Source organism: Dendrobates tinctorius, unplaced genomic scaffold (assembly GCF_039654945.1).
Source record: "Dendrobates tinctorius isolate UK_male_01 unplaced genomic scaffold, ASM3965494v1 ptg000196l, whole genome shotgun sequence".
Lineage (NCBI taxonomy): Eukaryota > Metazoa > Chordata > Amphibia > Anura > Dendrobatidae > Dendrobates > Dendrobates tinctorius.
This window is the reverse complement of record NW_027361863.1, coordinates 13,051,878-13,066,820: the sequence shown is the minus strand read 5'-3', so window position 1 is coordinate 13,066,820 and position 14,943 is coordinate 13,051,878. Positions and strand designations below refer to the sequence as shown.

General features: G+C 48.2%; 1 protein-coding gene across 1 annotated transcript; it reads right to left on the bottom strand.

Annotated features, from left to right (window-relative positions):
* Nucleotides 1-14,013: 14,013 nt before the first annotated feature.
* On the bottom strand, nucleotides 14,014-14,943 carry LOC141056085 (olfactory receptor 5AR1-like). The gene has a single exon (XM_073552744.1). It carries the CDS (start codon nucleotides 14,941-14,943, stop codon nucleotides 14,014-14,016), a length of 930 nt encoding a protein of 309 aa, XP_073408845.1.

Genomic DNA, 14,943 nt, shown 5'->3' with positions numbered 1-14,943 from the left:
GACCAACTTTTCTTAGCACCATGCCAAGGTCCTGGAGCTCTCCCTTTAGTCCATGGCACCTGTACAAGTTCAAACAGACTCAGGAGAAAATGTGAAGACAGCTAAACTAAAGAGAAGAAGAAAGAGGCAAAGTAAAAACCTTGGCAAAGTGTGAGAACTGTTCACTTTAAAGTACAAAATGATTTGGGACATTTTTGGAATAAAAAAATATTTCAAAAAAGATATTGGATAAGTGGATTTATGACCAATTACATAGACACATAGACACTTCACATCCCAATCAGAGTGACTCCAGATTCCTAAATTCCTAAGTCATCACCTCTATTATCCTCACAGCTGTAACAGAACCTGAGCTTTATTACTTTGGATTACAGAAACTTAAAAAGATTGTCCCAACTTTGATAGCCGAGTGCGCAATGCCAAAGATATTCTCCAAGAACAATAACACTGAGAATACCTTTGTATAAAAGTAGACCAATGGAGCATGCCACAATTATTTTTCTGATGGATTTGTACAGAATGTGACAAGATAAACCTCTATGGCATCTGGATGGTGACAGCCGTGGTCCTTCTTGAATTTCTATACCATAAACCTCCAACTGTTTTCTGCTGTATTTAGAGGAGTTGTCCTGTGAAAACAAGTGATCAGCAGTCCACAGTATCGGTGACGGTCAAACCGCTTGATCTTGCACCGATCGACTGAACTTGTAATTTTTATTCACAACAGGCAATTTTATCCCTATGACAAAATGAAGTGTTAAGTCAGACACCCGACCACAGCGCCATTCAGTCTCTATATGGTTGCAACGAATGAATGAAGCATTGGTAGAAAACACACACCGCTGCTCCCAAAATAATGAGGTCAAAAGCTCCCTGTCCTGATGATTGGTGCAGTTCCCAGCAAGTAAATTTTCCTCTATCCTATGGATCGGTGATCACTTGTTTTCTCTGGACAATCCCTGTAAGTATCTCTTCAATAGAAGTTATAGTCATGTAAACAGCAGTCACGGTGACATTCAGGAGCCGTAATTATTGAATACCTTGACAAATCTTCCTTTAATATAAAAGTAATTAGTAAAATTTCCAATGTCTGGAGCAAAAATAAATACTATGTAATCGTTTTCTAAATGTCATCGAGCCCAAATCCAATATTGAGACATGGCCTCCGGCACAAAGTGGAGGGAAAACATTAAGAATCACAGCAATTGACTTATACCTATATAGATTTCCACATAGACCTCCGAGAATTACCTCTGAGGATTACACCGGCTACTTCTTTCTCTTCTGTCTTTTTTAAGAAGAATTCCCTTTAGGATAAATTTAAAGTTGCTGCTTTTATATTTGCAAATGTAAAGAAATATTTCTTAATACAAGACTCTAAATGTAATCTGTCAGCAGGTGTGTTCTATATAATCTGAGATCATCATGATGTAGGAGCAGAAACCCTGATTCCAATGATTTGACACTTACTAGACTCTGTTTTGCTGTTTCAATACAATCAGTGTTTTATCAGCAGATTATCACTACAGGACTAGGTGTCTTGTGCCTCCTAGTCCAACCATGCCCCCACTACTGATTGACAGCTTTCTGTCACAGTGTGCACAGAAAGCAGCCAATCAGTGATGTGGGCAGAGTTATATACAGCTCAGCATTTGAGCTCTGATAGATCTTCAGCAAAGAGAATTGGGATTCTATGTACTCAGTAAATTAAGTGATATCTCGCTGGAATCCAAGTCTCACCCCCTACAATGTGCTGCTGACAGATTATATAGCAAAAACTGTTGATAGATTAACTTTAAGGCTTACATAAAATAGGAATGAAAATTCATTAAAAAATTCTGAAGAATGTAAGAAGCTGGACTTTGACATCTTTTTTTAAATTCAGAACTGTTGTAATATTTGCTTTTGGTTGAGGAAATTCAGGAAGCTCCATGAATAAGGCACTCAAGAAAAACTTTGGAAATCTCTGAGCCTTTGCTGAAACCTCTCTCCAAGCTTGTAGGCATTTTCATGTGTCTGATGCCGGAGTGCAACATATTTAGATAGGGCTTGTCTGAATTCTCAATCAGTGATTGGGTAATAGTGGTGTTGGGTTTGTAGTCCAGTAAAATCTGCATGCTTATTTGAAAAATTTTCAACAGAACAGTGTGCACCAGAATCGCCAGCCGTGAAAATTATGGAAAAAGTATGAGGTAGAATTAGGGCTACTCTAACTGTGACAGTGTCACGCTCACCTCCTCCCCGGCACCTGGCACGCTCACCTCCCCGGCTCTGGCCCGCTCTGCGGCGTCTGCGGCCGCTGTCCCGACCGCCGCTGTCCCTGCTACCTCTGCCCGGTCTCCTGTCACTGCCGCTCCATCTGCCGATGCCGCGGCTCCACCACTTGCGGCACCTTCGGTCCCCGCCACCTCCCATGCCTCCACACCGCCTGGGGCTCTCCGGCGCGTCCGGTCCTCTCGGTCCGCCCCCTCAGCTGGCACCTGTCAATCATCCCTCCGGCGGCCGGCCCCTGCTCCTTCACACATTCGTACAGCTAGATATGCCCCCTAGACCTGGCATCCTATCTCCTGGCCCCATGGTATTGCTGCACTCTGACCCGGAAGTTCACCAGCGTGCTCTATATCAGGCAGCCTCACCCTATGCTCTCTGCCTGACTATCATTTGTGGTATCAAGTCCACGCGCTCCTGCGTTCCTCTTGTCTCTGCGCTGTGTACCACTCCGTGGCCTCCGCCGACTTCCCTGTTTGTGACTTTCCTGTGTTCCCTCCTAGATCCAGTCGGTTCCTGCCTCCGTCTTCCTGCTCCTGTGTCTCGTTCTGTACCGGTTCCTGCCGCCCGCCATTGCCATTCCAGACTGCCGTCCACCACCGTTCCTGCAGAGTCTGCAGTCATCCCTGTGGCCGTCGCCATCTCCCACCTGGTCGCCTGCACTTTCTTGCCTACATACTCTCCCGGCTGTTCCCAGGTATCAGCTTCCGCAGCGATAGTCTCCCTTGGGTCTGCCCCTAACGCTCCCTGTATAGGGGGCGGTCCACCTGGTCAGCTCGCCCGAGGGGGGTTCGTCGTCGCGGTCCTGAAGGTTCACTTCCGGAGATCCACAGTCTCACAGTATAGTCAGGCCATGGACCCCGCTGGTACCCCAACTCCGACCCAAAAGGAACTCCTGTTCCTGCGAGAGAGCCAAACGAGGATAATGTCCTTCCTCAAGTCTATGGAGTCTCGTCTGTCCTCCCTTCAGACCACTGATCCCACCAGCACTTCCCAAATGGCGGGTCTCCAGCAGGAGCTCGCTCAGCAGTGCGACACCCAGGCCCATATTTTAAATTACATGGCCTCAGTGGATAGCCGTCTCCTTGCTCTCCAGTCCGTGGCCTCTGCTCCGGCCCAGGCGGCAACACCCCACCCTTCACCCCGCTTGGCGAAACCTCCATGGTATAATGGTGATCCCAAGTTATGCAGAGGGTTTCTAAACCAATGCCAGCTCCACTTTGAGTTGTCCCCCCTGCAGTACCCTACGGATCGGGCCAAGGTGGCCTTTGTTGTGTCCCACTTGGAGGGGGAAGCTCTAGCCTGGGTAAATCCTCTCTGGGAGCGAGACGACCCCATTGTCTCCCAACTCTCCAATTTTTTGGACACCTTTCGGAAGGTGTTTGATGAACCGGGACGTTTGGTCTCTACTACCAAGGTGCTGTTTAATCTCCAACAGGGCAAGCTCTCGGTTGGCCAGTACGCCATACGCTTTCGCACCCTGTCCTCTGAATTGGGGTGGAATAACGAGGCCTTGGTGGGAGCTTTTTGGCGGGGACTCTCTGGTCGAGTTAAAGATGAGTTGGCAGGACGAGATACTCCAGCCTCCCTGGAGGATTTGATCTCCTTGGCTACCCGTATCGGCCTCCGCTTTCAGGAGCGATCCCAAGAGGCTGCTAGAGAGAGGAGGCCTCGCGTTCAGCCAGTCGCTCGTAGTCCACCTCGCTCCCGCTCAGTGACATCCTCGGCGGCTTCTGCACCGGAACCCATGCAAGTGGATCGTCTCAAGCCGGTGGAGGAGCGTTGGAGAGAGAGGATTGATCAGAGGCTCTGCTTCTATTGTGGGAGTGCATCCCACTTCCTTCGCTCCTGTCCTATACGCCCGGGAAACGCCTCTGCCTAGGACAGGTAAGAGAGGCCTCCCTAGGTAATTGTGATTCCTCTTTACCCCTGATTCTCTCCGTTCTTTTGCACATAGGCTCCAAACGTTCCTCTGAGTGGGCCTACATTGATTCAGGTGCTGCCGGCAATTTTATTCAGTTCGAGGTGGTTAAAAGACTCCAGATCCCTGTCCGATCCCTGCAGACTCCTCGGCAGTTTGCTTCGGTCGACGGTCGACCCCTGCGGATGTCCGTCACTCAGGTCACTGAAGAAGTGGAACTGCAGATTGGAGCCTTACATCGGGAGAGGATAGTCTTTTATGTCCTGCCTTCGCCATCTCATACCATCCTCTTGGGCCTGCCTTGGTTGAGAACTCATGAGCCTGTCTTGGATTGGCGCTCTGGGGACATCCTGCATTGGGGACAGTCGTGTCAAGCCGGATGTCTGTCGTCCAACCGAAGAACTTCATGCCTTCTACTCCAGTCTCTACATGATTACCTTCGGCCTATTGTGCCTTCTCTGACGTCTTCAACAAGAAGGAGGCGGAGGTTCTGCCCCCACATCGGCCCTATGATTGCCCGATCGACCAGGTTCCAGGTTCTACACCACCCCGTGGTCGGATCTATCCTCTTTCTCCCTCCGAGACTCTGGCCGTGACCGAATATATCCAAGAGAACCTGGCCATAGGATTTATTCGCAAATCGTCTTCGCCGGCAGGAGCAGGGTTCTTTTTCGTCAAGAAGAAGGATGGTTCCCTTCGTCCCTGCATTGATTACTGGGGTCTCAACTATATCACCATCAAAAACAAATATCTGTTGCCTCTCATTCCGGAGCTATTCAACCATCTATGGGGAGCACGAGTCTTCACAAAACTGGATCTCCGCGGGTCTTATAATCTGATCCGCATTCGCCCCGGAGATGAATGGAATACCACCTTCAATACCCGAGACGGCCACTATGAATATTTAGTCATGCCCTTTGGCCTGTGCAATGCTCCCGCGGTATTCCAGGAGATCGTCAATGACGTCTTTCGAGACCTTCTCTACTCCTGTGTAGTGGTGTATTTGGACGATATCCTTGTGTTCCCCGTGGACCTGGCTACCCACAGAAAAGACGTCCGCCAAGTTTTATTACACTTAAGAGAGCAGCGGCTTTATGCCAAACTCGAGAAGTGCGCCTTCGAGCAATCGTCTCTACCATTCTTGGGATACATCATTTTCGACTCGGGTCTACGTATGGACCCTGGAAAAGTGTCCGCCGTGCTCAAATGGCCGCGTCCCCAGGGAGTCAAGGCGATCCAACGATTCCTTGGGTTTGCTAATTATTACCGGCAATTTATCCCACACTTTTCTACTCTGACCGCTCCTATCTCCGCCTTGACCCGTAAAGGAGCCAACCCTCACCTCTGGTCCCCGGAGGCCGAAGAGGCCTTTCTGACTTTGAGACAAGCTTTCGCTACCGCACCCGTACTCCATCGTCCTGAAATTAACAAGCCTTTTATCCTCGAGGTGGATGCGTCAGCCATTGGAGCCGGGGCAGTTCTTTCCCAGAGATCTTCCTCCGGTCGACTACTCACCTGCATTTTTTTCTCTAAGATGTTTTCCACTGCAGAGAGAAACTACACTATTGGTGACAGAGAGCTACTTGCCATCAAGTTGGCCTTGGAGGAGTGGCGGTATCTTCTGGAAGGAGCTGTTCATCCATTTAAAATCTACACCGACCACAAGAATCTGGCATACATCCAGTGAGCACAAAGACATAACCCCCAGCAAGCCAGATGGTCGCTGTTCTTTGCCCGGTTCGATTTTGAGCTTCATTTCCATCCCGGTGACAAGAATCTGAAAGCAGATGCTCTATCCAGGTCTTTTCTGGTCTCCGATAATGAGGAAGAGCCATCACACATCGTGGATCCCGGTAAAGTCATCATAGTTGCACCCATTAACCTGACTTCTTTACCGCCCGGTAAGACTTTTGTGCAAGAGAACGAGAGGAAGCGAGTGATACAATGAGGCCATGCCTCCAAGCTGGCCAGCCACGTGGGTCTCAAGAAGACACGCCTTCTCATCTCTCGTTTCTATTGGTGGCCATCTCTACTTCAGGATGTCCAAAGTTTTATCGCCTCCTGCCTGTCGTGTGCCAGAAACAAAGTTCCTCGGCATCTACCGTCTGGTCTCTTACACCCGCTTCCGATTCCTTCAGTCCCGTGGCAGCATGTCGCAATGGACTTTACTACTGATCTGCCACGATCTTCTGGTCACACCGTCATCTTGGTCATGGTGGATCGATTTTCCAAAATGGCCCATTTTATTCCTCTGCCAGGGTTACCCTCCGCACCTGAATTGGCAAGGATTTTAGACACCCATGTCTTCCGGATACACGGCTTCCCCAAGCATATCGTTTCCGACAGAGGGGTGCAGTTCACCTCACGGTTTTGGAGGGCCCTATGCCGTATGATGGAGGTAACGTTGGTCTTCTCCTCTTCCTACCATCCTCAGACTAATGGCCAGGCAGTATGAACAAATCAAATTCTCGTGACCTATCTCCGGCATTTTTCCAATGCCCACCAGAACGACTGGTCCAACCTGCTCCCGTGGGCCGAATTCACCTACAACAACCATTACAGTGAGTCCTCCTCCAAGTCACCTTTCTTTATTGTCTACGGGCAACATACAGGTGTTCCTTTGCCAGTACGTCCTGTCTCGGGTGTGCTAGCGGCCGATCTTCTGACCGAGGAGTTCTCCAGGGTCTGGCAGGAGACCAAAGCCGCGCTTAATCATGCCCAAGGCCGGATCAAAAGACATGCCGATAAAAGACGCCTAGATTCTCCACGGTACCAGCCCGGAGATAAAGTATGGCTGTCTTCTAAGTTAGTCCGCCTGAAGCAACCCTCTTATAAACTGGGTCCTTGGTATATAGGTCCGTTTAAGGTCTCGGATCGTATCAACGATGTGGCCTACAAGCTGAAACTTCCCGCTTCGCTTAGGATTCCAAATTCTTTCCATGTCTCTCTCTTAAAGCCTGTTGTACTTAACCGCTTTCATCCTTCCACCGGCCGTTCTCCTCCACCTGTGTCCGCACAGGAAGTCTTTGAAGTCAAAGACATTCTCGCAATGAAAAAATCCAGAGGTAAGACTCTCTTCTTAATTGATTGGAAGGGTTTCGGTCCTGAGGAGAGATCTTGGGAGCCCCGGGAAAACATTCAGGCTCCTCGTATCTTGGCCAGATTCTTTTCCGGTCTTAAGAAGAGGGGGCATAAGGAGGGGGGTACTGTCACGCTCACGTCCTCCCCGGCGCCTGGCACGCTCACCTCCCCGGCTCTGGCCCGCTCTGCGACGTCTGCGGCCGCGGTCCCAACCGCCGCTGTCCCTGCTACCTCTGCCCGGTCTCCTGTCACTGCCGCTCCATCTGCCAATGCGCGGCTCCACCGCTTGCGGCACCTTCGGTCCCCGCAGCCTCCCGTGCCTCCACACCGACTGGGGCTCTCCTGCGCGTCCAGTCTTCTCGGTCCGCCCGCTCAGCTGGCACCTGTCAATCATCCCTCCAGCGGCCGGCCCCTGCTCCTTCACACAGGCGTACAGCTAGATACGCCCCCTAGACCTGGCGTCCTTTCTCCTGGCCCCATGGTATTGCTCCACTCTGACCCGGAAGTTCACCAGCGTGCTCTATATCAGGCAGCCTCACCCTATGCTCTCTGCCTGACTATCATTTGTGGTATCGGGTCCACACGCTCCTGCGTTCCTCTTGTCTCTGCGCTGTGTACCACTCCGTGGCCTCCGCCGACTTCCCTGTTTGTGACTTTCCTGTGTTCCCTTCTAGATCCAGTCCATTCCTGCCTCTGTCTTCCTGCTCCTGTGTCTCGTTCTCTACCGGTTCCTGCCGCCTGCCATTGCTATTCACCACTGCCGTCCACCACCATTCCTGCAGTGTCTGCAGTCATCCCTGTGGCCGTCGCCATCTCCCACCTGGTGGCCTGCACTTTCCTGCCTGCATACTCTCCCGGCTGTTCCCAGGTATCAGCTTCAGCGGCGATAGTCTCCCTTGGGTCTGCCCCTAACGCTCCCTGTATAGGGGGTGGTCCACCTGGTCAGCTCGCCCGAGGGGGTTCGTCGTCGCAGTCCTGAGGGTTCACTTCCGGAGATCCACAGTCTCACAGACAGGTTATTGTGGAAAATTGTTAGTGAAGAAAATGTAATCTTTGACTCAAGTAGCATATAACATATTAGAATCTGTGGATGAGAGTCTACCTAAGGGCTCGTGCAGATGACCATGTTTTCGGCCCGTGTGCTATCCAATAAAAAATTGCACTCAAGCCAATATTATTCAATGTGGCAGTGCACAAATCTAGAGATGAGCGAATATTTCAATATTCGGTTTGGATTACGAATGCCAATTTTGAAATATGAGCTGATTTATTCGTCGAATATTCATTGAACATAGCCAAACACCATTGGAGTCAATGGGAGGCAAAAACAAACGCAGGCACAACACCTTCAAACGGCCAAAAAGCTGCCAAAACACATCAAATTAGAGGCAGACACCAAGAAATTGTTCTCAATTGACCATAGTACAAATTTTAGAATGGCACGGCAGCAATCAGCCATGCATGAGGAATCGGAGACTGGGACAGCATTTACAGCTTTGAATTGAACTTCAAATTAAGACGAGGTGGGTGAGGCATCGGTGTAGGCCTGCTGTGCTGTGTGCCCCGATACCACTTGCAATAGCTCAACCTGCTTTCATGCTCAGCCACACTCAGGTGGCACAAATATCAGTTTTGTAGATTACTATTGTCAGAAAAATGTAAGGATAGTAACATGGGTAGTTGACAAAAAGTTAGTGGAGACCTGCTGGCCTTGGAGGCCTACTGCTACAAGCAACACACATGAAGGAGACCAAACCAGGAATCTACACATTTCCAAAAATTAGTGGCAGACATCACCAAAGTGGCATCAATTTCACTAGAGTAGAACTAGTATAATGGGGACTGACAACTCTTACACTACAGCCAACCCAGTAGGTAGATACTGTAACAGGCAAGGTGGCGGAATCACTGTGCCGTAGCCCTCAGAAAGCCTACAGATAAGTAGAAGCAGGTGACACTGCGACCCAAGGAGGGACAAGGAGGTACTACAGGGCTGACCTACAGAGGGTGGCAGCTGACCCCCTAGAGTGGGTAAGCTGGTATGGCCCGAAAAAGGGAAGAAGAATGCAGGCAGGTATTGGTCCGTGTGCCGACTGGGGGGTGGTCCCTTTCAGCTGCGGAAAAGACTGGAGACAGACACAGGAATCTGTTCAATAAGGTCCAAAACTTTATTGGGTGTCCTCCTGACATCCACGGCATGCACAGCGGCTTTTACCCCTAGGCCCGGGTACCCGTCACCTCCTGCTGTTACTACTGGCAAAGCCCCTCCAGGTTCCTTCACCTTGGCTGCTGTTAGGCCCACGGCAACAGCACTTCCCCGGCTAAGTCTGCCCACTGTACACCTACTCACTCTTCGGTGTCCAGCCGTCCGGACCCAAACCTTCCGTTAGTCACTGCTGTCCTTTCCTGCGGCTGCCTTCTCAGGGCCACCCCCCTCTCCGAGTAACTGTCCCTGTTTCTCCTCTGTCCTTCCTGAGCTTCTCCTTTCTCTGTCCTCTCCTGTGCTCTTCTCTCTTCCTCCTGGGTGTCTCTGCCCTGCCCCTGAGACTCTCCTTCCTTTTTATCTCCTCCTTCTGGAAATCCCCTTCCCAGTCCTGTAACTCTGCCAACCATGACTATACAGTTTCCCTGGCCTAATGCCCCCATTACACACTGCGATATCGCTAGCAATATCGCTGTAAAGTCACCGATTTTGTGACGTTGCAGCGATATTGCTAGCGATATCGCTGCATGTGATACTTACCTCCGACCGGCTCCCCCGCTGGTTATTGCTGATCGCGCGAGAAGCTCCTGGATCATTCCTCGTCGTCCACTTCCTGCGGCGCTTCCTGTGGCGCCGACGAGCGACGCGTGGAGCCGGGCGGGAGGACGCAGGATCGCCTCGTCTGACAGGTAAGTAGCGATCCCCATCCCCTGCAATGTCGCTGGTGAGATCTGCCTGTGTGGCAGCTCACTAGCGACCACCCAGCGATTCACCAGCGATCCTGACCGCGTCATATCGCTGGTCGGGATCGCTGGTGAGTCGCTAGGTGTAACGGTACATTAAGGCCTGCTGTTGAGTCCTTCTCTCACTGCTCTCTGTCTCCATCTTGTGGCCAAAACCCGGTACTACGTCATCCTGTACTAATTTCCCGCTGTTAACCATACACATATAATAAAGCATAGTGCACAACATATTTGACATGTCCTTCCCACCTCAGACAGGTCCATAGGTCAGTCCACCTCCTACACAGGCACTTTAGGAACATTGGAACCACAAGTGCAGATGGGACTGGCTGAGGAACAGAAATCCACTGGCAGGTGTGGACTGGACCGAGTGTTAGACCAATGAGCCCTGGCAGGTGTGGGCTGGACCGGCTGAGGAACAGGAGAGCCCTGGCAGGTGCGGACTGTATCGGGTGTTAGACAGTTGAGCACTGGCAGGTGTGGACTGGACGGGCTGTTAGACATCAGGCCTCTATAATACACTAGATGCTACAAACTATTCTAAAGTCAGGTCCCCTACAGTATGACACTAGGAACAGAAGAATTTTTTGTGGCTTCTGGATCAGGCCTCTATAACACTGTAGATGCTACAAAGTATTTTAAAGTCAGGTCCCCTACTATATGACGTTAGAATCACAAGAATTTTTTGTGGCCTCTGGATCAGGCCTCTATAATACATTAAATGCTACAAACTATTTTAAAGTCGGGTCCCTTACCGTATGACACTAGGAACAGAAGAATTTTTTGTGGCCTCTGGATCAGGCCTCCTTTACACATTAGAAGCTGTAAACTATTTTAAAGTCAGGTCTCTTACTTAATGACGTTTAGTGACAAAAAAAAAAATTTGATTATGTGCATGAGGTCTGCAGACAGTTTAATTTCAACCCATCAAAATTATACAGTGTCTTATGGTGGGCTGTCTTACTTTTCACAACTGAAAAACTACATTTTTTTTTTTAATGGGCCTTAGGTCTGCAGATGGTTTCATATCACCACAGCACTAAATGACAAGGTGGGATACAGCAGGCTGTTGCACATTTAGCTGGTAAAAAAAAATATTATTTAGAATGCTATACTCGTGCATGGAGCACAATAGAAGCAGTGCACAACACACTTGTAGGACATGTGCCCTGCTGGCTTTGTCTGTGGACCTCAGCAATGGCCAAGAAATAAAATGCTGGAAGGTAAATTTTACAGCCACACTGGACACTAGCTAGCTACACTATCTGACTGATATACAACCGCCTAGCTAACTAGCTAAAATCTTGCTGCTAACCGTGCCAGCATCAGGAGCAGCCTCTCTGCGCTGTTACAGTGTCAAAATGGCGCTAAAACAAGATGTCCGCTCTTTATATGGAGAGGGACATGTGATTTCAGCAGCCCATGAAATAAACTGTTGTGTCCTATGATGTTTTCTGCGCCCTGATTGGCTAGCCGCAATGTGCATACATAAAGTTAAGGAAAAAAAAAATTACAAGATCGATGCATCTCTGAGCTCTGCAAACCCCCTCCCCTCATCAAACATGTGCCAAACGCTCTTGATACACCCCCATTATCGTTGTAAAAGTGCTGAAAATACTTTTGTGGAAACGCAAATATTTTACGGCACTTTTTACCGAATGTTACCGATTTTTGCCAATTTTATAAAATTTTGCTTGTGTTTCCAATCATGAATCCAAATGTTCGTCCCGAATTTATGTTTGGCGATCATCTTCCAAACAAATTCGCTCATTACTACTAGCAACCCATTCCACGGTCCAAGAATAGATCCACACAGAGGGGAGTCTTAAGTGCCCATGCACAAAAAAGCATCTAAATAGTGTATAATGGCTCCAGAATCTAAAACACCGCAAACTAACCACTCCAAAAAGGAACTAAAAGCTTCAAATAACTAACAAGAGCAAGAACATAGCATTGTTAAGCAAAGATGAACAAAATATCCCCCATCCCAAAAAACAGCCTAATAACTGTAAGGATGAACTTACAATAAACTAAAGGCCTATTCCACATCCGGATTAGCCATTCAAGCGCCATTTTCAAACTTCCTAACCAACCTTACAGCCTCCCCAAAGGACATGTATACCACAGAACAATACCATTGTTAACTCACAAACCCCAAGGATAGGAAATATGATGAGTCAGTTGAAACTTGTTTGGATTCTTTTTAGGGACAAATCCTAATCGAGAAATTACTAGATTCTGGAGGGAAGGAGCATCAAATGTCCCAGCTATCCGACCCAGGGCAACCTATTTTGCCAGCTGCTCCCATACCACCGCTAAATCCTGGTATGTGGATTTTAAGTCCTATAGAAGACAATGAATTTTAAATGAGGAGGGGGGAAAAATCCTAAAACCCACCTTGAAACTCACTATCAACAAATCCACATTATTCTGATCGATAAGCCAGTTTAGATAAGTGACCATCATGGTTAACTTCACCGGATTGACTACCAGCTCTCTGACTTCTTGAATTGTCGGCAGAACCGCCCCTCCCTTGAAAGGAATGGCCAAATGTAGTTGGGGCCATCGCGAATCCTATCCTCCTTTTCTTTCTCCATCTGTACCGATACCGACACCGGTGCCCTAGCCTGTGACACCCTCCCTAGACTACATGACCCCTCATTCTGCATATCCATGCCAGAAGCGACTCACTCAGCCAAGTGCACAATATCAGATGGGCCAAAAAATCTTTAACACTCTCCAACAATCTTTAATTTCATCAACTGCTACATTTTCTCCATCCTCCATATTCCCAACCTCTGATAACGCTCCTGATAACCTTGCTACCTGGCTGCCCTCTAAACTTTTTGGATAAGACATGGAGAATTACTCACAAGGCTGCGTGGGAGCTGTCATCCCACCAGCTGGATATCCAGAATCCAGATGATGAACCTTGAATTTGATGCTGTTATTTCTTCTAGTTGACCCTTCAGTGGATAAGGAACCTGCCAGTGATGGGAGGACTGTCTTCCTGTCCTTGGGACCCATAAGGCTGCAATGTGCCCATGGAGGATGGAGCTGTAGAAGGGAGTGAACCAATTAGCTACCCGGGTGGAGGAGACCCTGCCGAGCATAACTCGCAGTCTGATCCTCGCCGCTATGCATCAGTGGGAGGTCATCAGAGGGTGCGGGAGTGGGCTCAGCATTAGGGCCAGCTGTCAGTCAGTGCAGGGGGCGCATTTACAGCACCACTCTCCAGGAACCCACCAGCATCACCCTTATGACTGGATACTGAACGCTGCCGGAGGCACTGAAGTTCATTTCCTCCCGGCAGCGTGGGTCTAAATGCATGCGCCGGGCAGGTTCAGAATGCTATTAACCTGCAGATTATCCTCTTATCTGCAGGGTAATAACATTTTTTTCAGATGACAGGTTCCCTTTAAAGTCAATTGAAAATGAATCATTCATTTTGTCATCTATTTAATAAATTTGTGTTTTAGCACTGTGCACCATTGGAACACTAAAGGTGTAAAATCAGATGCCGACTGATGCCAAAGACTGTATTTATAATCATATCCATTTGACATTTCCACCTATATATGCAATAATTTATTTTACTTGTTTAAATAGCAACATTAAATTTCCTTTGCAAACATAATCAATTAAAAGTGCAAACTTTGAGTTCAGTTTTTGTTCAGTTCAGGTTTTGTGTCTTCCTTCTTTAGAGTTAATGATCCATGTTTGTATCCATTTTTCTACACATTTGTTTTTGTCTCTCGTGGAGTCATTATACGTGAGCACAAACAGACATGAATAACCTAACAAAACAATTGTTTCTTTATTCTGCACAGAGCCTTCTTCACCTCCTCATTTTTCAAGCTGTAAATGAGAGGGTTGAGCATTGGAATTACTCCGGCATACAATATGGCGAACACCTTGTCCTGGTCCATGGAAAAGCTGGACTTTGGTCTCATGTACATGCCGAGGACTGTTCCGTAAAACAAGAGGATGACTGTGAGGTGTGAGGAGCAGGTGGAGAAGGTTTTGTGTCTTCCTTCTTTAGAGTTAATCTTCAAGATTGTAGAGATGATATAGATGTAGGACACCAAGGTCATAATTGAAGGAAAAAAGCCAATGATGGCACTCGGCCCAAGTATCACTGATTCTATGGTCCGTGTATCACTACATGAAAGTTTTACAAGAGGCTTCATATCACAGAATAAATGGTCAATTTCATTTGATTCACAAAATGTACAAGATGATATTAGAATGGCGTAAATAATGCCCTCAAATACCCCGATACTCCAAGACGTCAATGTCATCCAGAAACAGACCTGCAGGCTCATGAAATAAGAGTAACGTAGGGGATGACAGATGGCCACGTAACGATCGTAAGCCATGGCAGCCAGGATGAAGTATTCCGACACTATGAGCACCACGAAAAAGAAAACCTGAGCGATGCAACCATGGAAGGAGATGACATTGTTCCCAGTTAGAAAGATGGCTAATAACTTTGGTAGAACCATTGAGGTGAAGGACATATCCAATATTGACATGTTACACAGGAGTAAATACATGGAAGTGTGAAAGTGAGGAACAAAGGAAAATACGTCAATTGTTAATAAATTTCCAACCAACGTTGCAACATAGATGACCAGAAATATGAAAAAGAAAACCAACTGGAAGTCTGGAAGCTCATGAAAGCCGAGGAGAACAAAATCAGTAAAGCTGAAATTTTGTACCTTCAT

Coding starts and splice junctions, on each gene's coding strand:
- LOC141056085 (XM_073552744.1), bottom strand. CDS start 14,943: ATGAAGGTACAAAATTTCAGCTTTACTGATTTTGTTCTCCTCGGCTTT.